This window comes from Drosophila ananassae, chromosome 2L (genome assembly GCF_017639315.1).
Source record: "Drosophila ananassae strain 14024-0371.13 chromosome 2L, ASM1763931v2, whole genome shotgun sequence".
In the NCBI taxonomy this organism is placed as follows: Eukaryota; Metazoa; Arthropoda; class Insecta; order Diptera; family Drosophilidae; genus Drosophila; species Drosophila ananassae.
The window spans coordinates 4,699,184-4,726,276 of record NC_057927.1 but is presented as its reverse complement, the minus strand read 5'-3'; the positions used below and the strand labels follow the sequence as shown (position 1 = coordinate 4,726,276).

The 27,093-nt window shown below is 41.9% G+C and overlaps 4 protein-coding genes across 38 annotated transcripts in view; 3 read left to right on the top strand and 1 right to left on the bottom strand.

Moving 5' to 3' along the window:
- The first annotated feature begins 117 nt into the window (after positions 1-117).
- LOC6500005 (CLK4-associating serine/arginine rich protein) lies at positions 118-4,186 on the top strand. 4 transcript variants are annotated; one of them, XM_001953385.4, is made up of 6 exons: positions 119-479; positions 566-2,329; positions 2,433-2,523; positions 3,091-3,187; positions 3,274-3,379; positions 3,443-4,186. In XM_001953385.4, exons 1-6 carry the CDS (start codon positions 283-285, stop codon positions 3,999-4,001), a joined length of 2,814 nt encoding a protein of 937 aa, XP_001953420.1. In that variant the 5' UTR covers positions 119-282; the 3' UTR covers positions 4,002-4,186. The 4 variants fall into 4 exon arrangements, with proteins under 4 accessions (XP_014766319.1, XP_044570273.1, XP_014766317.1 ...); XM_014910833.3 differs by lacking the exon at positions 3,443-4,186 and having other exon boundaries at positions 118-479; positions 2,433-2,482; positions 3,274-3,385; XM_044714338.1 differs by lacking the exon at positions 3,443-4,186 and having other exon boundaries at positions 118-479; positions 2,433-2,494; positions 3,274-3,385.
- LOC6500006 (bolA-like protein DDB_G0274169) lies at positions 4,181-5,094 on the top strand. The gene is made up of 2 exons (XM_001953384.4): positions 4,181-4,800; positions 4,858-5,094. Exons 1-2 carry the CDS (start codon positions 4,507-4,509, stop codon positions 5,014-5,016), a joined length of 453 nt encoding a protein of 150 aa, XP_001953419.2. The 5' UTR covers positions 4,181-4,506; the 3' UTR covers positions 5,017-5,094.
- LOC6500540 (protoporphyrinogen oxidase) lies at positions 5,029-6,694 on the bottom strand. Its single transcript, XM_001953383.4, has one exon. The coding sequence runs from the start codon at positions 6,557-6,559 to the stop codon at positions 5,135-5,137; it is 1,425 nt and encodes a 474-aa protein (XP_001953418.1). The 5' UTR covers positions 6,560-6,694; the 3' UTR covers positions 5,029-5,134.
- Positions 6,695-13,145: 6,451 nt separating this feature from the next.
- LOC6500007 (calcium-activated potassium channel slowpoke) overlaps positions 13,146-27,093 on the top strand; it is a 39,196-nt gene continuing 25,248 nt past the window's right edge. For 15 of the 32 annotated variants that reach the window (XM_032449558.2, XM_032449556.2, XM_032449549.2 and 12 more), the window contains exons 1-2: positions 19,600-19,786; positions 21,234-21,325. In XM_032449558.2, the coding sequence (XP_032305449.1) occupies positions 19,703-19,786; positions 21,234-21,325 (176 nt within the window). In that variant the 5' untranslated portion in view covers positions 19,600-19,702. Of the gene's footprint in view, positions 13,728-14,211; positions 14,551-18,385; positions 18,545-18,750; positions 18,863-19,176; positions 19,329-19,599; positions 19,787-21,233; positions 21,326-23,532; positions 23,625-26,423; positions 26,516-27,093 lie in introns of those variants that run through there. The other 17 variants (XM_032449566.2, XM_032449565.2, XM_032449562.2 and 14 more) reach the window with 10 other exon arrangements.

Genomic DNA, 27,093 nt, shown 5'->3' with positions numbered 1-27,093 from the left:
AAAAGTTTTACTAAAATTACTTTTATTAACTTAAAATTAATTAAAATTTAGTGTAACCCCTTTAACGCCATTTTTCAAGATTCAGTTCACAGTTTATTTTTTTTGTTTTGCAACACTTAGGAAAATATGTAGTTGCCACAGTTTGGTCTGTCTTTTTGAAGTGTTGGAAAGTGACAGCGACAGCAAGTACAGGAGTCGAATAAAAACGCCGGGCGTGACAGGATATTTTGGTGCCTCCTGGTCATTTGGCAGCCGGCAAGCGCAGTGAGAACACAGATTACCATGTGGCACGAGGCGCGCAAGCAGGAGCGCAAGATCCGCGGCCTGATCGTTGACTACCGCAAGCGGGCGGAGCGGAGGCAGTACTTTTACGACAAGATACAAGCGGATCCCACCCAGTTCTTGCAGCTTCATGGCCGCCGGAGCAAAATCTATTTGGACCCCTCTGTGGCTGCCGCTGGCGATGGAGCCGCTATCATGCAAGTGATATTGAGTTTGAGTTTGAACACTCTTTTAAGACCGCATTTTCGTGGATAGCATAACTAATTGGTGTTTCATTTTGCAGTGTGCCGTGGCAGGGGCAGCAGGATAATCTGATTGACCGGTTCGACGTACGTGCTCACCTGGACTATATACCCCCCGTGACAAAAAGCAGCGGCGAGTTCGGAGATCCAGACTCTGAGCTAAGCGCCGAGGAGAGGCAGTTGAACTATGAGCGGTATCGTATTCTGGCCCAGAACGACTTTCTTAACGTCAGTGAAGATAAGTTTCTGCATCAGCTTTATCTGGAGGAGCAGTTCGGGGCAAACGCACAACTAGAGGCTGAGCGAAATTTGGCTAAGAAAAAGCAGAAAACTGGGGGCGCTACTATTGGCTATTCTTATGATGATGCTGGCGATGCAGCCACTATTGGCCCGCAACCGTTTGGTGCCACCAGCTCTACTAACACTGCTACTGCCGGAGCGCCCGTAAAGGGCGGGGATAAGGGAGATGGATCTGACGAATCCGACTCTGATATCGATATGGATGTGTCCATTGACATCGGAAAACTGGATACCTCTCAAGCCCATGAACTGAACGCCTGTGGCCGCAACTACGGCATGAAAAGCAATGATTTCTTCTCGCACTTGACCAAGGATGCAGACGAGGCAGATGCCTTGCGTATTGCCCGCGAAGAGGAGCAGGAGAAGATGCTATTAAGCGGGCGTAAGTCCCGGCGGGAAAGAAGAGCGCAAAAGGAACGAAGAATTGCCAATCGCCCCTTTAGTCCGCCCAGTTACGCTGCCAAGGAGGATAAGGATAAAAAAGGTGGCGGCAAGGGAAATGAAAAGGAAAAGGAGGAGGACAGCGATTCAAGATCGCCATCGCCTTCTGAAGCGGGTCCAGAGAAAATCACCTACATTACCTCATTCGGTGGTGAAGACGAGATGCAGCCGCACTCTAAGATCACCATCAGCCTTTCTAAGCCGGGCATGACTTTGGGCGAGTCTTGCATTAACGCAAGTAGTGGAGCTGCAGTGGCCGCCGCTGGCGCTTCTTCAGTTTCCTATGCCCAAAAGGTCAAAGACAACCTGGACAAACTAAAACTTATGAATGAATCGGCAAAGCGCAGCCGGAGGCATTCTCGTTCCCGGTCGCGTTCTCGAAGTGCCTCGGCGTCCAGGAGTCGTAGCGGAAGTCGAAGAAGAAATCGCCGCAGTAGGAGCTACCACAGAAGAAGCAGGAGCAGGACGCGTTCCCGGCGCCGTAGAAGATACTACTCTAGATCCAGATCAAGGTCGAGATCGAGGAGGCGATCCAGTTCGAGATCTCGGTCGCGTTCTGGTTCCTGGAAGCGCTACAAGTCGCGCAGTCCCAGCTACAAAAGGTCGAGGAAGCGCTACTCCTACTCCTCGCGCAGCTCAAGTGCAAGTTCTTATAGGCGGAGGAGTCCCTCCCGTTCTCGCAGTCGCCCCAAAAAGAAGCCATCGCCTCCAGCACAACCAGCAGCTGGGAGCTATTGCCTGAGCACTACAACCACTACCACTACATCCACTCTGACTGCGGTGAAGCTTCTTCAGCAGCAACAAACAAAGGCTGCACCACCAATGATCAGTTATCCTCTACCGTCAAGATTATTAAACCAATCCGCTTCAGCAGTGGCGCAACCGCAAGTGGTGGAGCCACCACCACCGCCTCTAAAGCGTTATTATGGCCGAAAAAGGGCCAATGACACATCATCATCTTCGTCGGCAGCGGAAAACAGCGAGGCGAGCGACAACGAGGATCAACAGCAGTCGCAGACCGGCAAACGAGGGGACGATTCGGACGATGTGGACGTGGATACTGCGTAAGTTAATGCTGCAGCGAGTGGTAAAGTAAAACAGCCAAAGAATAACCTCCTATACTTTTATGAAGATCTTCAACTTACTGGGAATGTACTTCTTTTTCAGGTCAGAGCGTTCCCACGCTCTTCAACCGGCCATGTCAACGAGCAGCACGGGTAATCAAACAGGCAAATATAGTTCTGCTACCGAAACCAAAGTCAGTAAGCAAAGCCACATGTCCAATGCCCCACCAAACTGGAGTACACCACAAAATTCACGCCTCAGCCTCCCATCCAAACCAATGAACAACTTTCGGACCCGACCAGGCAGCACCGTGTTCTCTTTCCAACCCCCAACACCAATCATGGGATCATCCCTGCCAGTCCCATTGTCTATTCATTGTTTTCTTATTCCTATTTCTTTGTAGTTGCAGCGGGTCTTGAAATTGTGAATGTGAGCTTGCGATGCAAATGCAATCAAGACTGCATCGGGGCCAAACATGCAATTTTCACCATTCTAGCTTTCAGTTTTCTTTTCTGTTTGCCAGTTTCTCTGTTAATAGTTTGTCAAGCTTTTCTATGAGTACAGGATTTTAATTTGATTCAATTTTTGATTCCTTCTCCACCTTTGAAGATCCCCTGTATAGGCATTTAATGTTTCGGAAGCGAAGCTTGCTTTTCCCTTTTCTTGACAAAACCCCACACTTTTGACCGTTCTCCCCTGTTCCCTGTATAAAATCCATAAAGATGAGTTCTTCTAAATAGTTTTGTTGTAACAATTACAGGGACTTGGGCACGCCAGTGGTGGCGGATCAGGATCTGGACGGCCCAATCTACGCGAGCGGCTTAAGCGAAAAATGCAGAATTTACTTAACAGGCAATGTAAGCCAATTGGACTGTAGTGTGATGTTCACCAATAGTGTTCTAAAATCATAAAAGGATATTATTAAGAGCACATTATTTTGCAGACAAAGCTGACAAGCGGGCAGAGATTGAAAAAACGGAGCGGGAGCGTCAGCAGCAGCAGGAGCGGGAAGACGAGATGCGCGAACTGGCGCTCAAGCTACGCCGAAGGTGAGTATAGTGGATGTGGGTGGCTCTTATTTGGCCGGTCCTCTCACATCTCCATATTCACAGGCGTCGAGAGCTGCGCCACAAGTATGGTACGCCCTCCAGCGGAAAACTTTCTGGAAGTGAGGCGGAGTCAGTCGCCTCGGACAATCTGATGATCAAATCTTCGTCAAGACGTAGTCACAGTCGCTCGCGCAGTCGTCGAAGGAGTCCTCCGCCAGAAGAACATAACAGACGCAGCAATAGTCGCACAGAGCGAAGACGCCGTTCTAGGACACCTAGTCCAAGATATAATCGAAGGCAAAGATCCAGATCGAGGAGTGGTAGTCGCGGGGAACGGAAGCGACGATCACATAGCCGCCGGCGCAGCGCAAGTCGAGATCGTCGACGTTCGCGCAGTCGAAGGAGCCAGTCAAGACGCAGACGACAACGGGACCGTAGCATGGAAAGGAATCGTGAGCGGTATAGGCAGCAGCATCAGCATCAGCATCAGAATATGCGGGGACGTGATCGTGACCGGGAGGCGGAGTTCAGTCATGGAACCAGTGGCAACAGTGGTTCTACGAATCGGGGCCGTGTGGTTATTTCAGCTCCTCCGAAGCTCAAGAAACTAGTAGACTACTGACACTGAAGATGTAAATGAGATTTGATTGTACACATACAAGATATTCGCTTATTTGTAAGCTTAGGAAACTTATCAGGAGCATGAGCTGCGTTATCTGTTGATTTTGGCCCCCAATAAACTAACTTAGATTATATTGAATTAAGTCCCCTTTTAAATAATTATTTGTATTAAATACTTCGCACGTTTATTCTTTGAATTTTCTAAAAAAATGTGTTTTATTCGTGAGTTTAATCTCTGCATAAAACGGGGAAATATCTAATTTAAATTTTGGTAAAAAATTAACTTAAAAAAACTGGCGCTCAGAAATACAAAAAAGGCACTTCCTTGGGCAACATATTTCGTAAACTCTTTAATTGTTAATTTTTAATTGTAAAAAAATGTATATTTTTAAGTAAATTAAATTTCCGTTAAAAATAAAAATCAGGCAACTCTGTTTTTTGAAATTACTAGGCAGCCCTGACAGGCAGATGTTTATGTAATTATAAACAGCTGTGCGACTGGGAACATGTTAAATTCAACTCTACGCCGCTTTGCTGGAGTTTCCTTGCGAAACCTGAATCAACTGACACCCACAATCACTAGCATAGGACACATCTACCCCAGAGCAACCATGTCTCAGGATGCAGCACAGTATCCTCCCATTGAGTCGGCGATGCGAAAGGCGCTCAACTCTCAGCTGAAGCCGGTGTACCTGGAGGTCATAAACGAATCGCCCCAACACAATGTTCCCAAGTACTCGGAATCCCACTTTCGGGTGTTTGTGGTCTCAGAAAAGTTCAACGATCTGACGCTGATAAAGGTTTGTTTGGCAGCTCAAAGGCTTTTGATGAATAACTAACCTAACGATTGATTGTAGCGCCATCGGCTGGTGAATGACACGATTAAAAATGCTTTGAAAGAGGCTGGATTTGAATTTATGCATGCACTTTCCATTGAGGCTAAGACACCAAAACAGTGGGAGCCCGAACAGGAGCCAGAGAAGAGTCCGCCTTGTATGGGAGGCCATGGAAAGTAAAAGCTATCTATGTACAAAGGAAAGACTTTACTATACACAAATCAATCTTACACAAATATAACAAAATCACCAATGGAATACAGATATACAGGGGATAGTTTCGGGGAATGGTTTTCAACTAGGCTAGTTGCAGTGCTTCCACCTGACGCCGGGCAGACAGAATGACATCGTTGATTCCTACTCCATCGTAGGCGGCACCGCAAAGGGAAAGTGGCAGTTTGTAAGTCTTTAGGTACTTTCTGATGTTGTCCACACGGCGCTTGTGGCCAACCGTATACTGTGGTATGCACTTGTGGAGGGTGTGCACACGACTGAACTTGGGATCGTCGCGAATTCCAAGAATTTCCTGCACATGGTGAGTGGCCAGGTCCAGAATTTGCTTCTGACTGGGACGATCACCAAACCACTTATCAAACCAGTGGCCGCCCATCATGACCGTTAGCACTGTGTTACCTCCCATGTCGAAGCAGCAGCTGTCGAAAATGACTCCTAAGATGGGTAGTTTCTCTACTGGGGGAACCAGCAACCCGAAGCCATCTTGTTTGAGGAGCTGTCCTTGGAACTGCATGTTTACTACAACGACATCCACATAGGGAATATCCAGAAGTTGCGCGGAAAGTGAAGGGTGTTGAACCTTAACCAAGGGCGCCAATTTGTGGGCGGGTAAGGAACAGACGATGTGGTCCACAGGAACATCGGCATCCTTGACTGTCATTCGAACACCAGAGTTTCCAAAGGTCAAATTCTTGCACTCGTTACTCAGTTGTACGTTGACATCCCTCTCGCCAAGGTACTTCCTCATTGTGCGGGGCAGTATCTCCAAGCCTCCAGTCAGTCCATACATGGCCCATTTTTCTTGCACCGCCTGGGAGTAAAGCTTAGGCTGACCCTGGGCAAATAGGCCTTCCTTTCCTTCATCTACCTTACCCTTAAACCGCGCAATAAGCGATCCCTTCAACACACCACCATATTTTTGCTCCTTCTCGAAAAGTCCTTCCATCAGAAACCGTACGCTGATCTCGCGAGCATCGCCGGCGCAGATTCCACAGATCATTGGACTGATGGCGTAGTCGGCAATCTCTTTTCCAAAACGTCGTTCCGCAAAGCTGTATATGGATTCGTCCTCCAACTTGGCCGGCGTGCTTTGGGTAACTAGGTCCCGTAGAAGCGCTTTGTATAATGGCTTTGTGAAGGGCGGCATGACTCCGAAGAGACCTTTTGGACTGTTGGGCAACATGCAGAGCTGACCTTTGGCGTACAGCATTCGGTTCCGGGCTGCCACATGACTGCGGGTAATGGGCTTGATGTCCAACTGCAGCTCCTCGACCAGCTCTAACGTATTGGCCCCCGGAACACCAACCGGTCGAATTGTACGCGGTCCGCTCTCGAAGATAAAACCCCGATCCTTACGGAATTCTGACCTCACCCATCCTCCGACTCGAGGAGCCGCTTCGTAGATGGTTAGCGGCTTTCCAAACCGCCGCAATAGGTAGTAGCCGGCGGAGAGGCCGCTTAGTCCGCCGCCCAGCACAGCCGTCGTCATGATCCTTCCAACAGGTATCGCCTTATTTCCTAATATGGAGTATTAATGTATTATCAATATAATATTATTAATAGAAACGTAAATCTCAATGCCGGTTACGTCGGCCAGTGTTGCCACACTCGCGGGTCCGATATTTTAAAAGCTCATCTCTAACAACGATATTAATATTGACAATGTGACCCCTTTTAGATTAGGACCCCGTTCATGAATTCAAATTACAGATGTACTTTAAAAAATAATATTAATAGTTCAGTTATTATATTATTGGGCAAATAATTGTTAAATCTGTCTTATTACTTAAAACTTTATTCTTGGCTTGGCAAAAAATTACGCTGGCCATTTGCCTTTATTAATTTGTTTTTTGTAATGATTTCTAAAAAATACAAAAGCTTTCAGCAAAATAAAAGTAAAATGGAAAATAAGTTGTATTTATCATTGTAAAAGAATGCTTGAAAACTTTCATTGAGTCCTTATTGAATTTCAGCAGAATAGCACCCAAAAAATATGCTATAGTTTCTGGAGAACATTCCACATACGCCACGTGTGCATCGCAACTAATGGCACAAATACAGGAACACGCACACTATTGCACACGCTCATTCATAGTGAATGGGTTTTGGCGCCTATTTTGATGAATCGAACATAGCGTCCATTATCATGCAACCGCGGCACTCCGAAAAGCTCGGAACCGAGCTTGAGCCGTCCGTATCCGTGTCCGCAGCGGTCCCTGCCACCGAGTTGCAAGTCGTCGGAGTCGACAGCGCGCAGAATTGTATACGCTGCTGACGAGAAAGGTTGGTTTTTAGGCCGCAGCGCGTCGCGCCTGGTACCGTGTGTGTGTGTGAGTGGGGACTGTGTGGAAAAAGTGCCTTTCGCATATATGTATACGGACTTATACACACACCCACATAAGAAAGTGAAAAATTTTCATAAAGCGTTTGCTAATTACGAGAAATCTGAATGAAAACTAAGGACTACATGCAAATTTTTGTCAATTATCGAAGCCATTATGGGAAACAGTTATTTTGCAAAATTCGGTATCCGTTGAAAACGGGCTCAGTGAATGTGAAAATGTGCGACACACATACACACAGGAAATTCAATTAAAATAGCATGACCGAGAGGTGTGCGTGTTTGGCCGTATGCCTTTAAATGCAAATTGTGATTATACGAGAGTCAAGAAACTTTAACACCACACCATTAACTGAAAAATGTGCTTCAATCAAAAAAATTTGTGAAAGTTGGGCTTTTGTTTCCAAGGGCTGTGCTGCAGGTTTTCATTAAAAAGATACATTGGTTTTAAGGGAACACACAGACAAGTAACACAAGCACACAACCACACACACACACACATGCGCATACTTACAGTCATAGATACGGCACAGTGAGCCAGTTTTTCTTTCACATGCGAACGCACAAAACGAGCACACCACAAGTTCCCAAAACGAAAGGACCCGATGATATAGTCCGGAGATACAGTTGTATCGTTCGCTGGTTCGTGGTCCCGTTTTCTCCGCCTCCCGGCGGTTGTCGACGTCGTCGTCCTCGTCGCCATCGTCAATGTTATTTTTGTTGCTTCCTACTCGTTGTCCGTTTGGTGTTCGTTGCCTTCGTGGGCGCGTTTCTTGGTATATGTGTGTCAGTCAGTCACTGGCCGAAAGCCGTCGCCTGTGTGCGTGCGAATCCGTATCTGTATCTGTATCCTTAACTGTGTCTGTGTCAGGGAGTAGATACAGATATCTACAAAGCCAGGCACCGAAGCCCCAATCCAAGCGAGTTCAATGCGCGGCCAGGACGAGAGCTCAGCTCTGTTTACATTTCCCCGTCGGTTCCGCTCGCCTCCCACGGCCACCCACATACCTACCCACACCTACCCTATATTGCAATCAGAGCTCGTTTGCGTGCTGGGGAAATTGTGTCGCTGCTTATTTATTATGAAAATGCAACTTTCATTCGACTCGATTTTTGTACTGCTCCCATTGTTAGAAGTCACGTTAAGCAGCTTGTTAAGTGCATGTCTGTGAGTGTGCGGCGAGGTTTGTGCTGTGCGTGTGTGTGTGACACGAAGGAAAACTAAAAACTAGGGCAGTGTGTTTCCGTTTCAACGACAGGCCGCAGGGAACAGGACGAAGCCCCGGGACAGCTCAGATTTTCATGCTACAAAGTGTCAGAAAAAAGGATTATGAATATAGAATAATAATGAAAAAATCATATTTTAACTTGAAGTATATTAAAGTGTAGACTAATTATGATAATTTTTGGGCCTACACGGCGTATGCTTAATCAAAATTCATGTGCGACGTTGGCAGGCGAAGAAAAAGCTTTTCCCAAGCAGATTTTCGGATTCGCTGGACGGCGCAGACGCCATTCCGCAATCCCCGAAGACGAGAGAAAGAGAGAAATCTCGGCGGTTGGAGAAAAATGCGAGAGCGGTGGAGCTTCTCCCAAACCGACGCTCAGCTGCTGATTCTGCTTTGAAGTTTGTTTCGCGTCTTTATTTATTTATTTACTTGACCGCCTTACTGTTTCCTCTTTTCCCATTTTTCCAACGGAAAATCCTAAATAATTTATATACGTTGCTTAACTAAAAACACGATTCACAGAAATTGTAAATGGAATCTGGCAGCAAACAAAAAAAAAACTTCAAAATATATGTACTTAATAATTTTGACAAATTTCGGCAGTCATAAACAAATTAAAACGAAATCGCTGAGGAAATAACGATGACAGCATAACTAAAAAATATAATTAATTACCGCGCTGGGCGACTCTACGCCAATTTAAATAATATTTCATATATAATATATCGCTCAACCCAATAAATCTCTTGCAGCTTAATAAAGAAGGAAAGGAAAATTTTCGTAGGCAAAACAACAAAAAATTGAAGGAAACATGAGCAGTGTGAATAAACGGATTTCTAATCAATTTCAAATTCTAATTCAAATTTAAAACAAACTATCGATCAAAAAAAGAAAGAAAGAAACAAACAAACGCACAATGAACCAGATAATATTAACGAACCTGATAACACCAATCTAAATAGCAACTATTAAATAATGAAGAAGTAAACAAATTTGTAATGCAACTATGAAATAGCCAGCCAAGAAGTGTCTACAGCGAATACGGAATACGTGAAAAGCCAGAAAATTTGCACGTGCAACATTTGCGAGGCCAAGTCTGCAACAGCAGCTGCAACAACACAAATCGTCTATTGATGTGCGATTTGAGCGTGTGAATGTTGGCAGCCCTGGAGCCCTGCCTCGGTGGTTTAGCCTGTACTAGGTGAGTACTCCGCCCACCCACCATCCACTTTGCACCATTACCACCCACCCATCCACCACACACGTATACAATTTGCACGACCACACCAACCAAAAAAAAACACACTTTACCCAAAAGAAAGCGAATATGAAAACGGAGGGACCAATACCAATCACAACCACAACCAAAAACACATCGAAATCCATCGAAACAACCACATCGATAACACTGAGGGCTCTAATTGGAATAGCCGTGGTCACACCGATCCATCAAAAATGGCCAGCTGGTGTCCAAATTGTCACGAACTGCCACCGTTCTATCCGCCCATCATGCCAAAGGTAAAGCCCTTTAAGTCTTACGTGAATCAGAAAATATCCGTATAATCTCTGCGCTTCTAAAAGGCCATCTAAACCGTAGAGCTCACCTTATCGGTACCCTACCAGAGACTTCAGGTCATGTTATCAGTACCACAAATCGATCAATCAATCAAAGCCATTCGTTTAACAAAACATTAATAGTTCTCATTGCAGTTTAATAAGAAAAGTTGATAGTTATATAGTGCTCTTATCATCTGATTTGCATATAGAACTCAATTATCAACAGGCATTATCGCGTTCTGAATAAATAATATACTGTCTTAATGACCCATAAACATATTGCCATTTCTTCGTTATTTATTATACATACTCCGCAACAAGGGGGATTTAAAATTACGACTAATGCTATTAAAATTATCTGATTTCCATTCATATTTTTATATTTATTTATTATTCATGCGCATTTTATAGAGTGAAAACCTATATTATATAATGTGGTTTATTATCCTTGAACATTTTTTACAAGTGATTACCCGCTGGCCTAAGAAGCGTTTTACTCTCCATTTCGAATTCGTTTCGCTTCATTAAATAAATGGGATTTCCATCACTATGGCCCCCTGTGGCAAGCACCTCCCTCGTACGCAGGGGCTCGCAGGTGACCTTTGAGAATGTGGCACACACAGAGACCCACCGCACACCGTACACTCACTGACCAAGTGCAGCCTAAGCCCTTCGGCCTTGGACAATGTTCAACGAACGGTGGCCAGCAATCAACGGCCCCAATCAGCCGGCCAAGTGCTGGCCATAAATTGCTCAAAAAGTCGAAGGGTATTTGTCAGCTTCGTCAGTTGTCTGTCTTTGTCTCTGTCTCTGCCTCTGCCTCTGCCTCGGTTTCTGTCAGTGTGTCTTTTTCTGCGCCTCTTGCCTTATGCCTTTGCCTTTCGAGCGTTTTGCTTTGACGGACATGCGTCAAGATAGAGGCGGTCAGGGAATCACCCACGCCCCCGAAAATCGATAGTTCGCAATGTAAATTATTATCAATCCACCGGCAGTCGTGTGACTTCATCCGTTAGATTGGTTTGGTGTCCGCATTCAGAGCCCCCTTTAAGCCGCACCTTTCACCCATCCTCCCCCCTGTCAAATGACAGAAAAATCGCTTCTGCGGTTCACTCTGGCGGCATAATTTATATCGTTAGCTATCTATTCTGACCGTAGCATTCATTAGTCGCAGCTGCTATGTAGGCGCCTGATTCCGCTGACTTGGCACACAGTGTCTTAGGGCCAGTTAAGGCGACTCAACCGAAAAATATTCCCCATCTGGGCCCAAAGTTCTGGTCGGTGGACATGGCGTTATAAATAATTCATTCAACGTCGGCCAACTGCATTCTAGCCTGGATCGATGAAAGGGCTCTGAAAGTAATCCAAACATTGGAAAGCAAAGACAAGCAAGGTAGAATTTTCACAAAAAAAAGTTAAAAATTCAATCAAATTCCTTTAAAAAGAAATGCTCAGTTGTGCAAATATTATTTAGATACTAACTTTATTATTTATTTAATAGTGATTGTTAGAAAGTGTGATAGCTTTCTTTCATTTGAATTGAAATATTATAAGAAATATTGCGTATACGCCACCGAGCGACAAAATTCAAGGTTAATTGTGTTCAAAAATAGTAAGCCAAATGAAATTGAATAACAATTTTTCTCCTTCTCTATTTATAATTGCGTAAATGCAATGAAGCGGAGAACCTAACCGCCCAAGCATTGCAAAAAAATAGAGAAAAAATAATCTGAAAATGAGAACTATAAATAAAATGCACGCCGTTGGCTTTTGATGATGATGATGGTGATGGTGATGGGTGGGATGCCGGAGGGGATCAGATGCAGATTTCTGGCGGCCGGCTAAGGGCTGGGGGTGAGCTTTAAGGGATGATGAGCAATTATGGCCAGTGGAAATAGTGGCATGTGCAAACAAACTGGGCCAACTTGTTACCACGGCTGCCCCCGCAGGAAATAGCAAACAAAGCGCGTAAATTATGAAACGACAGCTAACTGGCGGCATGGCGTGACTCGCCCGAGTTAGCTGTAGCAGTAACGTTAACGTTCACGTTCCCGTTAACCTGCCACACCATACCTTCCATCCACTCCCACCACCCATACTCTCCCACCATTTGGGGCCAAGTGCTGCCCGGGGCCCGTGGGGTCACAAAAAGGAATGCAAAAAGTGTGTGTATAGGCGCAGAAGACCAAGCGAGAGACAAAACAAAAATGTATAGAAGCGAACTCATAATTTATTTATTTATATTCGGCCTGACGTTGTTTTTTCTTGTTGTAACAATAATTCATTGTAGCCAGCACACACACATGCCAGCTTTTCTATCATATGTATGCCTAGTGCCCTAGCCAAGGGTACTACCAACCTTTTAAAGGGATACGAAAAGTTAAGGGACTTGGTTTCCAAAATATACCATAATCCATAAATTACTAAATATTTTAAGAGGAAAATTGTCCTTAAAATTCTATAAAAACATGTATCCCTATGTCCTTGAAGCCAAAAATAGGACTACCCTCTTGTTAGGGTATATCCTCTTTATCCCAATACCAAATTCAATTTTCTTTGTCGTCGCGTTGCCTTTTAATTAAATTCAAGTTTGTCGCCTGCCCTGACACTTTTCGCGGTCAGCCGGAGAGGTGCTATCCGCCGGAGAGCCGGCCGGAGAGTGGGTGAGCCAGATAGAGCGATAGAGAGAGTGAGTGAGTGTGGGCCTGAGCCAGGAGATATAGATAGAGGCCCACGCCGTAATCGTTGGAACCGCTGGCGGGGCAATGGCAATTGGAAAACGGCTCGTTCAGTTGGTGGACGCCAGTTGTGCGGTTAGCTCGGTGCCTCCTTTTCGTTTAGCCGGATTCGAGCAGCGTGCGTGCCGCGTCGTGTGTGACATCCACATAATATAATAATAATACATACGAATACGTATAGCATATACCATATACCATACAAATTGCAAATACACATGCCCATGTGCAGTGATTCAGCGAGTGCGTTGGCCTTTGGCTGAGAGTTCTGTGATTGTCCCATAAAATTGCCCCGAAGTGAATGCAATTTTCATCCAGTTCATCCAGCTAATAAGTGGGAGGATCGGATACAGAAACAGATACTGCTCGCAGGAATCAATGGCCAAGTAGATGGCCTTTGCCCAGTGCCCAATGCCGAGGGATCGGTGTCGGTGTCAGTGTTGAGTGCTCGGTGGGAAAATGTTATGAGAATTTTTGTCGTCGCTCGTGTCGCTGTGCGTGTGTCCGAGGAGAAGATCACTTTAAAAATAACAGATTTGTTTGATGCTATTTATAAAAGGCGGGCCAAGTTTTCGTTCCGTTTCGCATTGTGAGGCTTTTGGCGTAACGTTCAGTTTTTGAATTTTGGTTTTCGGATTTCGTTGTCGTCTAGTACCCGTACTCGTATGCACTTGAAAAATCCATCCGAATATCACAAAAAAATTAATTCGTGCGCGTGTGTTTGTTTGGGTCGCAATGTAAACAGCCAAAATGGCAAGCGATCTGATCGGCACAAATTTCACCAGCACATTGTCAAATGTAAGGATGGGAGATATATCTAGGGGATATAGTTATATTATTTATTGAAAATATCATTATTGACTTGATAATTTTGAAGGAATTAAGATTTCTTTAACCCTCAATCAATGAGATCATAATATTTACATTATAGTTACATTTATTTTTTTCTGTGCAAAAATAAAAATGAAAATAATTTTTGGCTAAATAATCTCAAGACTATTATTTATGAACTCATTTCGCGCTAAGTTTTCATACCCTTGGCCAGGCACATTTTGTTTACATTTGCCAGCGTCGCCAAGTCGAGAAATATATCCTATATGTACTGCACCTCGTCGAGTGCCACAAATGTATACTATAAGTAAACCATTCCCGTTGATTCTAAATGTCAAGTGTATGACGTAAACAATGTATCCGCCAGTTATCGTATGGATTTACGCTAAATTTAGTTAACTAATTGCCAGCCACGGAAGCTAATTGGTTCCATACCTCTTCAAATTTTCAGGGGATGTCGGGGTGTGATCAAAGCACTGTCGAATCATTGGCCGATGATCCAACAGATTCACCATTCGATGCCGATGATTGTCTCAAGGTGCGCAAGTACTGGTGCTTTCTGCTGTCCAGCATCTTTACATTCCTTGCTGGTCTGCTCGTGGTGCTGCTATGGCGAGCCTTTGCGTTCATCTGCTGCCGCAAGGAGCCCGACCTGGGGCCCAACGACCCCAAGCAGAAGGAGCAGAAGGCCTCCCGCAACAAACAGGAGTTCGAGGGCACCTTTATGACAGAAGCAAAAGACTGGGCTGGAGAGCTTATCTCGGGTCAAACAACAACTGGTCGAATTTTGGTAAGTACTCTTTATTTTACTATTCCCCTTACAATCATAATATATGAGGGTATAGGGTTCTTGATAAAACAGATGGCAACATTTTTAAACAAAGGATAATAGAGACACTTCACTTTATTTTCCTTGACTTTCCTCACTTTTTCCGCAGTGTCAGTTCCTCTCGAAATCCAATGAATTATTCAAAGATATGGGATAATTATTGCTGGCCATATTGGTACAACGTTGACGTGTCCTTGTCCATGGCTGCAGCTGACGAAAGTTCGCAGAGTACAGAGGCATACAGAGTGCCATCGCAATGCATTTGGAAAAGTTTTGGCCCGACATTTGCTGGCTCCCAGTTGCGTGTAGAAACTGTTTGCCATTGCCCTATTTGGGAGGAAAAAGTGGGGGCGAGCAGCCATTTCGTGTCAACAGCGGAAGCAGCAAAGTAAATGTGCCATTTCCATGTACAATAAATACATGAGCACAAATTGACATGGCTGTGAGTGGGGGGATCGGGTAGCGATTTCCATTTCGTACTGCCGGCGAACGAATTAACATGAAGGCTTCCAAGGGCCTGCCCCACCCACTAACTCCGATTGAAATCAGTTTTGTTCAAATATTACGCATACGTCATGTCGCACCGCCCATCCATTAGAGGGCGTTAGTTAATTACTCAAACGAGCTCAGTGGCTATTTAGTGGGTATTATTGGGTATTTGAAGTAATGCCTTTGATAAGAATTTGAATTTGAACTCGCCGACGTTTTGGTTGGAAGCTTATCTATGGGATATTAGCATTTGTCTTGGAATGTTTTCAGGCAAACATTTCAAAATTATAAATAAAATAGGTCAATGTTTTTAAAAGTATTTTTTCGAAGTGTAGCTTATACCATCTGGGATGAGTTGTCATGCAAAAATTCCATTCTCAATAAACTGTACTTTTCTTTTGTGTGGCTTCTTGGTAACATGGACTTCATTGAATATCAACTTGTAAGCCAGAGCAAAAACCAATCTTTGGCTGTCAAGGACACAGCCTGTCCACAGTGCGGTGTGACAAGCCCGGGACCGGGCCGGCTGCATGGGGTCAAATGTTGGCAATCCATATCCTTAGACCACGCACTATCATCGCCTGGCAGTTCAATGCTGCCTCCTGACAGGCCCGACAAAAAAAAGCGACAACAATGGCAGACACAATTGCACAGCAGTCGGCGAACGAATATTACCATGCTCGCATGTACTACACTGTACTCTCGGCACACCCTCGTCTCCCCCCCATAAGGGGGGGCGGGAGCTACGCCCACCCGCTGAGTGGGTCCCTGTGTCTGGCACATTTATCGATAGTTTCTCCTCCGCCAGGCCTCCGTCCGTCTTGCTGGCTTTTAGCTAATAACGGGAAACGGGCCCCAAGAAATGATGTATGCATATGTTTGTGTGAGGCCAAGTGACGGGGGTGCCAAAGGAACCACAACAAATAACAGTAAATAATATGGCAAATGCCAGGATAGCAGCCGCTTAAAAGGAAATTCTCTAAAAGGCTACACCGCCAGCCAACACCGCCACGGCCAGGAAAATCGATGAAACGCGGCGCACATTTTGACTTTCGCCCCGAAAATGGGGCTGGGACTGGGAATAGAGGGTGGCGTGGGTGGTGCCAGGAGATTGCGAATGTTTATTACCAGGCCTAGTAGCTGGCTCCTGGTATTGGTATTCCTTTCCCCATTTTTTCGTAGTTGTGTGCCAGCCTTTGGCAGCCAATTGGCTTTGCTGTTTGGCAGACACTCCGTTTCGTTTCTGTTTCTGGTTTTGGTTCTGCAGCTGTTTCGGAAAGAGGTCCTTTCGGGCTCTTTTTGCCGCGTTGTTTATCCTTTTTGTTGTTGGCGCTGTTGTATTAGCCGTTGTTATTGTGGCTGCCAAAATAAATGGCTTGCCATTTGGATATTACACAATTCGTGCCTGCTGTTCTGCCATTTCACTATCCCTAGCTTATCATATAATGGTTCACTGGTCTTCCTAAATTTATCAAAAAAAAAAGTAATATTAAAAAGGTTATTTAACTTTCTGGCATAAATATCAATCATACGATTTGTTGCACTGTCTGAACTGATTTTTTTAGCAGACACTATCTGCTAAACTCTAATCGGATTGAAGCCCTGTTGCTGACACTAATTGGCTTTGGTATTCCCAGCGCCACTCCGATGCGGAAGTCGCCTGCAAGGGCTTAAAGCCAGCATTTAAGACCACAACGCCCACATCCGATTGCAGTCTTAAATTTTCAAGTGTTTCGGCCATTAAACTGCTGGCCGGTGTTGTGCTCTTAAAATTGATGACTGTATTCGGGGAATTATGACCATGGAAGTGGCGAGAACAATCCATATTGCGACTGCTTATATAGGGGGGGCGAACAAATTGAATTGAAAATGTTATGAGTGGGACACGTGTTTTCTCGCGTCGTGACCCAGATTTGAAGTTCACGCTGATGCAATTTGGTGGCAGCAGGGCTTAAGTGCTTTTCTCTTCGTCGGGAAGAGTCTGCACGGCTCCCAGTTCTGAGTGATTGACCCAGTTTTCCCCAGCACTGCGAAAGTGAAGACATCAGAATAGGTTGTCGCCATATTGCCCCTAACATTTATTACCCACTGCAGTCATCGGGGCCTGCTTGTGACGTCAGATTCCTCTGCCGTATGGGGGAGGAGTGAGATTTCATTAGGTTTTCGTTTTTGGTTTCGGATCAGGACGGCTAATGAAAATGTCAGTTGAGTGACACCACATGACGTATACGCAATCCCGGAGCTGTCGAGAACTCTTTGCCGTTTACTTGAAAATTCTTGTCTGGCTTCTGATATTAGCAAAGTTTGTCTGCTGCCAAAAAGTTTATTGCGCAACTAACTACTTTCTAAGGAGATTGTAAGTTGTGTGCCTGTGTGGGTCCTGTGGTTTCTCTGTGTGTGTGTGTGTGTGTGTGTAATTTGCATGCCAACAATGAGCCGCAGCGGAAGAGTAATGAGTAAACAGCCCGGGCCAAGACATTTCAATTTATGACCCTAAGTAAATAGCTTGCGTGCCCGCTCCGTGCCAAATTTAGTTTTTCCTTATTTCTTTTTGTTCTTTTCTTTTCTACTTTCGATTACCCGAGTAATTACGAAACGATAGCGACAGCAATTACAATTACATTGGCATTAAGTACATAACCAGATACCCACTCGTACGTACATAACAAGCCGTAAAGTGCAGCCGGCTGAAGTTGAACTACCTCGATTGGCCCCCATAATGCCGTTTGTTGGCAGCCAGCCCTGACATTTCAGCCACCCTCCGTCCTGCACTTTCCGAATGCATCCGAAATTACCTTGTAAAACTTTCATGACCGCCGCAGATTTATCAGCGGGGCGCTCCGACTAATTGCCGCAGCAGCCGCAGGTTTCCAGCCCGGACATCGCCGTTCCAGCCCATGAATCAAATGATCCGTGAGAGCCGGATCCGGGTCCAGGGCCAAAGTGTGCAATTAAAAATGCACATTACTGCGGTCTCCTTTTCCTTTCGGAGCCGGGTTTCGATTATGGTTTTGTCTCAACGGAAATTTTCCTCCTTTTTTGGGGGAGTGGGAGGCCGGGAGGTTCAATGAAGCGTTCGAGTGTGGTTGTCATCTGACAAGGCAGTGATTTATGGAATTGAATTGTAGCAGCTGTTGAGATTGGGAGGCTTTTATTCACATGTATGTTGTGGGGCAGAGGCCATAAATTTATAAGTTAAATGAACTACACTTTATTTTTGCTCCACTGCCCACTCAGAGTTGGCTTTGCGGCTTATCCATAAATTAATAAAATAATTTCTAACACATTCTTAAAATCTCCTTTTCAGGTCGTACTCGTATTTATACTCAGCATTGCATCCCTCATTATATACTTTGTTGATGCATCTAGCGAAGAAGTCGAAAGATGCCAAAAATGGAGTAATAACATTACTCAACAGATCGATCTCGCATTCAATATATTTTTTATGGTTTACTTTTTTATACGAGTAAGTTGCACACTGCCACACGGACAGGAGATACCCCGAAAAACACACCGCAACACTGACACACTGACAACACCAGCGCACACACTGAGTTGATTTAACAATTAATTTGAATCAATTGGTTTGGAGCGATGATGATTTCCCATTTTGATTTACATTTGAAATTCTTAAACATTATTTTGTTCTTTCAATCTGACAATCTCTTACAGTTCATAGCGGCGTCCGATAAGCTTTGGTTTATGTTAGAAATGTACAGTTTTGTAGATTATTTTACAATACCCCCGTCCTTCGTATCAATATATTTAGATCGAACATGGATCGGTAAGCGAAAAACTCCCTATTAAATTATCCTAAACTAAAAAGAAAAAATGAAAATTCAAAAAATATATTATATGCATACAAATCGGTGATGGATTTAAGATTGAAATGCAATCAGATAACCGTATTCCCCACGTCCCACTTACACACACGCCAACACAATTAAGCGAACGTGAAGTAACTCCCATACACACCCAGAATGGCACGCGAAGCAACAGGTGTCCTGATCGATTTGTATGCATGCAATGTGCCTTACTCTCTATGAAACATCAACGTATATGCAATTGTGTAAATACCATGTGTATTATCGCGAACAGGTCTTCGATTTCTTCGAGCGCTACGTCTCATGACTGTTCCAGATATTTTACAATACTTAAACGTACTAAAAACATCGAGCTCCATACGCTTGGCTCAACTAGTATCAATTTTTATATCCGTGTGGTTAACAGCAGCGGGCATTATACATCTGGTATGTAGAAACACACCCACATTTAACTCGAATACACCTGCACACCCCGGGAATCAGGCTGTGCCTGTGTCTGTGTGACTTTGTGACCGTGCGTGCCATGTGCACAGACCAGAAATATTACGCATACGCCTCGTGGCACGCCGCTACAAAGTCTGAGACAGGGCACACCTGATACCCTACACTTTGTATTTATATTAATATATATTTTGTAAATATGGATGTGTACTTGGAGTGTCCAATAGTAGCGATGAGTAGAGAAATGATACCATTTGCATTTACTTAAAATTTAGCTGGAGAACTCTGGCGATCCGCTGGATTTTAATAATGCTCATCGTTTATCGTATTGGACCTGTGTCTATTTCCTAATTGTGACCATGTCAACGGTAGGATATGGTGACGTTTACTGTGAGACTGTCCTGGGAAGAACATTTCTCGTGTTCTTTCTGCTCGTCGGCTTGGTAAGTTCGCAAACAAGTGCACCAGTGCAAACCACTGATTAAATTCAACAAATACTCGTCTGAACACACACCAGACATACCGATATATCTAAGCTTCTTTTTAGTTTTAACCGAATATAAATATTATACAGATGTAGCAAACGTTTCTCTCTCTCTCCATTAAAAATAAAAAAACCAAAGAACCCCTGTCTACCTCGAAGCCCTATTGAGTTTAGGCCAAGCCTCAGCGGGGTTGGAAGTGCTGAAGTGTGTGAATGATTTAAGTTTTGGTTGCCGCCTAATCTACTACTTACTACAGTTACTACAGTAGTACAGTTGTGCTCAGAAATTATAGTTAAGTAGCCAGAGCAAACCAGTACAAGTACAAGTACCAGTACTAGCCAGAGTGTAGCACTCTCGATACTCGATACTTAATAGTCGATACTGAATTCGAATATCTTAGAATGTAACAATAGCGTAACCATGCGTTGACCCCTTTGACCCGTTGCCCTCTCTCTCTCTTTTACGTAACAATAGACCTAATACTCAAAACATTTGTTAAATGCATTTATACAACATTTTGTATGTATGTACATGCCACGTTTATGTAAATACATAGAACGACATAATAATACCGCTGCACAAGTTTTGAATTATGGAACTTTATTTGAGGCCTTGCGGCTGAGTTTCGTATTTGCGTTTATCCTCCCAAAAGTTTCGTTAGCTTAACTCATCACCAAAGCTTAACGCGTTTACCTTTTCTTTACCTTTATCTTTACCGTTACCGTAACAGTACCGTATACGACAACTAGTCACACCAACAACACCACACGCCCACACCTGCCCGGCTATATCCGAACGGTATATCCGGTAAACACCCGATAAACACGAGCTCCCACACGCGGCTGTGGCACTCGATTCATTCGTTCACGCAGCCCATTCGATAATTTGTTCCCATAATCGATACTTATGCATGCAGTTACCTTATCACTTTTCGGTTCAAATTTTCAATTTGCTTTGGTTTTTGTAATGAACGATTTGTAGATACCTGATATACCTTGATATACTTGATACCACACCACACAGCCCAGGGTTAGGGACAATTTAGGGATCTCTGTGTTAGAGAAGGAGTCGAATAAATCCATTTCAATATAATATATATCCAACAGATAAATGTTTTTTGCATGCTTTAATGCTGGCTGCCGCATATTTGTGTAACAAATGGACCAATTCCAGTTAATTCCAAACCAAAACGCTTTTAGGGTATAGCTATCCCATGGGTGTCAATGTCCCGCCCCGACATCTTACCCACTAATTAATTTTTTTGTGCCTAACTGCAAGTAACTGAAATATGATTTAAACAACTAGACTAAGATAAGACACAATCACAATATATACCTAACCAGTACCTACATATATTTTTGCTCAATTGATTTTTGTTAATTTCGTGTACAATGGAATATTTTAGGCAATGTTTGCCAGCAGTATACCGGAGATAATTGAACTCGTCGGTAGTGGCAATAAGTATGGCGGTGAACTGAAAAGAGAACACGGAAAGAGGTAGTCTATAAAAACCTTAATTAAAAAAAAAAAACATAATCGCATTTGATGTGAAAAAACACAAAGCTACATCTTAAAAATAATACACCAAAAGTTATAAACGGCAAAAAAATTTCAAAGTATAACCTATGAAATAGAAATATAAAACGAAAAAGCATTCAATCATGAATTGTCTTCCGTTTAGGACTCTTACTCTATAAGAATTCTCGGTCTATCAAAAGTTATTGAGATTAGGTTCGCTAAACAAACAAATAAATACTTTTGTAAAGAAACCACACACGATTTTTGAACCCACATTAGGGTAAAGTGAAACTCCAATTAGATAAATCACAATTTCTAAATATTGATTAAAGTCGGTACATTAATTAGTCTGTTACCCTTTCACTTTCTTTCCCTAATTTCATTGTATATCTATATCTCGCATATAAAGTTGACTTACCCGCATCAAAAAGTAGTTCAGCCGACTCTCGAGTCGTCCGTTTCTTAACTATGGTATTTTGTTCCTTGAAAACTAAGTATTTCAAAGCCCGAAACAGATATGACATTTGATAATTCATCAAACAAGTAATAAAAGTAAAGTACAATTTTATTGTTACAATTTACAATTTACAATTTACCAGTTACATGTTTCATTTTGGTTTTTGAATTTTGATTTTATTTATTCAATTTAAATGGTCTTTTGTTTTTGCCTCGACTCAGAGACAAATCAGAATATTCGATAATTCGTTGATCTGTTCGTACAAGTCATTTACCGTTTAATGTTCCATTCACTTAGGTTGTGTATTTAAATTTTATTTGTTTATTTTTGTTGGCATTTGTGTTTTCTTTGATTTATTCCGTTCCGTTAAACAATTTTATTGAACTCGTTGGCAATGTCTATCACATAAATCACTTTGTAGCCAAGTGTGAGTTCATTTTCGCTCATTTTACTTTTGTATTTTGGTTTTCTGAACACCTATTCGGATATAAAATATTATCGTTTAACACTTTATACTTTGCCATGCTTTAAACGTTTCGTATTAACACCAGAGTTATAATAATAAGAGATTGCGTTTATCAGTTTGCAATAGTTCAAGGTTCTCATATATATTTAATTCGATATCTTAAAGCATTTGTGCAATCTATTTAGGCGCATTACTGTAACACATCCCACACAGATCTATAGAGCCCCACTAACATACATTTACAAATACACGACCCCCAATTAGAATCGGTCACGCATTGATAAAAGTAATTAAATTATCTAAATTCCCAACACGTTTTTCAAATAATTTTTATCTTTGAAGAGAGCAAACTGAAGCAATATATTTTGCAATATGTATTTTTCAATTCATATTTCCTTTTTTTCTCCTCCCAATAAAAGTACATTTGTCAGTTTCGCTGATCCATTTAAATAATCAAAACCCAGTTCACCAGAAAGACATTTTCCAGATTTTAGGTTGGGAAATGGCCTTTGAATTTCGGTGAGCCGAAGTTTTGCTTTTCCATCACCCTACTAACGTATTGTATCCGAGGAATCAGCAAGTGTATTTTATTGAAATACTATTAGTAAATTGCAACTAGGATTGTACAAAGTACGGTATCTCTTATAGCCTATTAATTACAAACATAGCGCACTACAAAAATCCCCAGAGGGGCTACGATGATCTCCCTCGCCGACTGTGTCCTGGAAATTGTCTCTGTCTAGGCAGCCCCAGCACTATCGTGTCCTGTAAACTACAACTGTAAATTATTAGATGTAATCAAGTACCGTAAATACATAGATGCCGTTTGAGAACAAGCGGATTCTTGGCAAAGAAATTTGTGTAAAGTAATGTACAATTAGCCGTAAAGTATTTTGTGCGAGCGTAACTGCAATGTCGAGTGTCTGAGCCAGTGTAAATAATAAGAGTGAGTGTCGTGAGTGCTTGGAAGTGAGTCTGTGCCTGGGTCTGAGTCTAATTGTGAGTAAGAGTGTGAGCCAGAGCGGTATCCAGTCTGCACTGTTCTTCGTCGTCAGCGTCAACGTCGAATAATAATTTTGTCCATTTCTTTTTAAACACGTACACTAACACACAATAAATTTGTTAGCTCAACAGAACAGAACAGAACCAGCTCAACGAAAACAAAAAAATATGTAAAAAAATAAAAAAACAACCAATACTATTATGAATCCTCCTTGGCACTTCTCAATCAATCTAAATGTGTATGTGTGTTGTTGAATTTAGGCCGTTTTCGCTAGTTGGATACCAGAAATCACTGAACTGGCTGCCCAAAGAAGCAAATATGGTGGAACATATAGCAAGGATCCTAGAAAAAGGTACACGAACACGTTGCTGGCTGTACCGCTAAGAGAAAAAAAAAATACCAATACAATACAACACTGAAAATAATAAGATAAACAAGAAATGATTATAAATGCAAACAATTACCAAAAACACCGCAGCAATCGAAGAACCTTAAATTCTATTTGAATTACAACATTTTCTTTACTAAACTTCAGGCAATGAACCAACAGCTTAAGTATTATTTTGTTCCTTTTTTGGTTTCCTAACTTTGTGTTCATTATTTTGTCAGACGTCACCTGGAATTGCATAAAAATGCCATACTTTCTCCGGCAACTGGGCAAAAGGCAAAACTTTTGCCAGAGTTTGAGTTTTAATTGATTTAAGCATTTCATTGTTTCGTTCCTTTCACCAAAGCTAAACACAATGAACAAAAACGAAAAGAAAATATTAAATTAGGACTTGAAAGGCATTGGTTTCTTGGCGGCATGTGTCTGTATTTAGTTTACCAACAAAACTTTTAAGGAAACACATTGAAAAATCATTCAAAAATTACACAAAAAGTTAACGGATTAAAGGGATTGCAGTCAAGAGATATTATTTATGTAATTTACTTGTCAAATCCTTCTGTAATTCTTGATGTCGTTTATAATACTCACATATACATACTACCTTAAAATTGTTGATTTCGATGGCTTCATTTTTGTGTGCGTTTCATTCGGCTTTTTATTCGATAATTAAAATAAATAAAGTGTAAAGCTCATAAATTTTTAGCAAGCAACAAAATATAGACAAACTTAATAAAGATTTTCTAAGTTTTTATTTAACTCTTCATATTGTTGCGCTCCCCGGGTACATTTTTGTTGCCTACATATTGGGCCTTGTTATCCCCCTAACTCACTAAATTTAAATGTAACTTTTAATACAGTTTTTTGGCTAATTAACCAGAGCTATCTTGATGGGTTTTCTCATTTGTTGTGTTCAAGTTGAAGCATGCTCGTTAAAAACTCGTTGGTAGTCAACAAAACAAACAAACAAAGCTTACCATTCAATCACTATTCGACCCGTCACAAGTGCAGACATTTTTGGCGAAATAAGTTACAGAAGTATTTGAAGGAGTGCCCCGAACAGAAAAAGTCTTGAAATGTCGGAAGGAGGTAGACTCGCTATATACTTGATTTGAAGTGTGTACTTTTTGATTTCACCTTTGGTTTCTGATTAGTTTTGTTTTTGGATTTTGATTATTACCGTACATAGACCAAAGCCACTTTTGCGTGTTTTTATGCAACTTCAGCTGAGTCATTGATTTTGAGTTTGAACGGTTACAGCCCCAAAACTAGCGCTGAATCAATATACATATGTAAGCATTATTATTCTTTTTAATGGCTTCTTCTTAATTAATTGATCAAAATGCATTTTTGTTGAGTTGTTTGTTTGTGTGTTGGTTTCATTGTATACTTTTTTTTTTTATTTAGAACACACATGTACACCCAGTTGCTGCCTTGGTTCCTGCATAGAGTTTTGATTTTCAAATACAATTTTCATATATTTTTCCAATTGTTTCTATATGCGATACATACATAAATAAAGTTGTAGTAGTTACAATTTTTGCAATTTCAATTTATCCAACATACTATATTGAATTTACTTGTAATTTACTTACCATACCAATACGAAACTAATTCCAAACTTACCTAACCAACCAATCTACTCATCTCTATTTCAAAGTCGTTAATTTGCTTGCACCCACTTTGTATGCCGCAGCCACGCATAAAATATTAAAAATATTAAAACGAAACGAAACAAAACCAGTACAAAATCTGCGCCATTGGGCGCCAAAAAAAAATATATATCTATTTTTACGACGATCATCGTGTAGAGGAAAAATTATTCTTGTATTATTCTTGTAATCAGTAAAGAGTTGCAGTACCCTTTTAATATCGTATTCAGTATCAGCATCATGTCTTCACATTATTTGTAACTTTCTCCCGTACCGAACCGAAAATCCCACCCAAATCACACACACACATTTCTCACACTTGATCGCGGTTTAGTCTTTTAGAGAAAATACACCCAGATCTTACAATTCGTAGTACTTACAATTAGTAGTTGAAGTTCAGGCACTGAAACCCATCACCAAAGATGAAGTCCAAAGTCAATAATTCTCGGTCGATGTGTGTGCGTGTGTACTTGGCACCAAAATATTCTTAGGGTTGATATCTCCACATAGCCTTTGAATATTTTCGTAAATGTAAATGTGTTTAATATAACTATATTGTTACTCAATCACACAACACGTAACCCCAAGAAACCATTAGAGCCATAAGAAATTAGCTGCAAGCCGTTGAAGCGGTTTATCGATTTATAAGAAATATAAGATTCTATGCCTTCTGTTCATTTGATCTTATTTGGTATGTTTTTGATTTTCCTGATTTTTCCTACTGATCAGTTCGAAACATTTTCAAACAAAGGCGTCGGGTCTGATCACTATATACAGGCCACTACAACCGCAACGGATAAACAACAAGAACCACCAACGGAAATTTCCCCATAAATAAACAGCAATTATAGATCCGATACGATCTTAACTCTAAGGGTCCTTTTAGGAGTCCTTCTTCGAATATGATGTCCCCCAAACCCCTCATCCCACTTGCTCTCTTTCTGTCCTCCCATCTGTGTGCTTCTCTGTTGATCCTTCTCTTTGTCTCCACGTGTGTCATACGAAATTTGTATATTGCTTTTTATTTAAGTTTAACCAAAAATCAAAAAAAAAAAAAAACGAATAGAAAAAAAAAATACTTCACTGTCATCATTATCTTTCATACTGTAAACAGGCGATTTTTGCAAGTTGTATACCTGAGATTATAGACTTGATTGGAACAAGAGCCAAATATGGGGGCACATTAAAAAATGAAAAAGGGCGAAGGTGAGACAAACCAAATTTTCTTTCAATCAATTCAAAATAAATTAATCAACAATCTGATTAAAAAAAAAAATATTAAAAAAAACTACAACAACAACTACAATAAGACTACTACCACAAAAATAAAATACCAATCATAAATTTAAGTCAACAACAAACCTAAAGTCACCAAAATAATTTGTAACTAACCAACAAAGAGTATTTATGTTTCCAAAATAAACACCAAATCAAAATGAAATTTCTGCCAAAAGCAGTCAAATTATACTATAATTGAGAATATTTACTTTTAGTTTGCGCTTCATTCATGCCAAACGTTTTTGCGAGTGTGGTTAAGTAGCCGAAATTTGATTTTGATTCAACAACCAAAAGTCCATAAAGAAACACACATGCCACTTACATTTAAAGCATATAGCATATGTACATCCCGAAATGTCGAAACACACCACTAACATGGTCATAACCAACCGAACAATCGACCACCAATCTACCAATCTACCAATCACAATAATCATTATCCGAGAACACAATTCATACGCCCTGTGGGAACGTTTGGCAGGCGCCAACGATGCTCTGGCTACTAA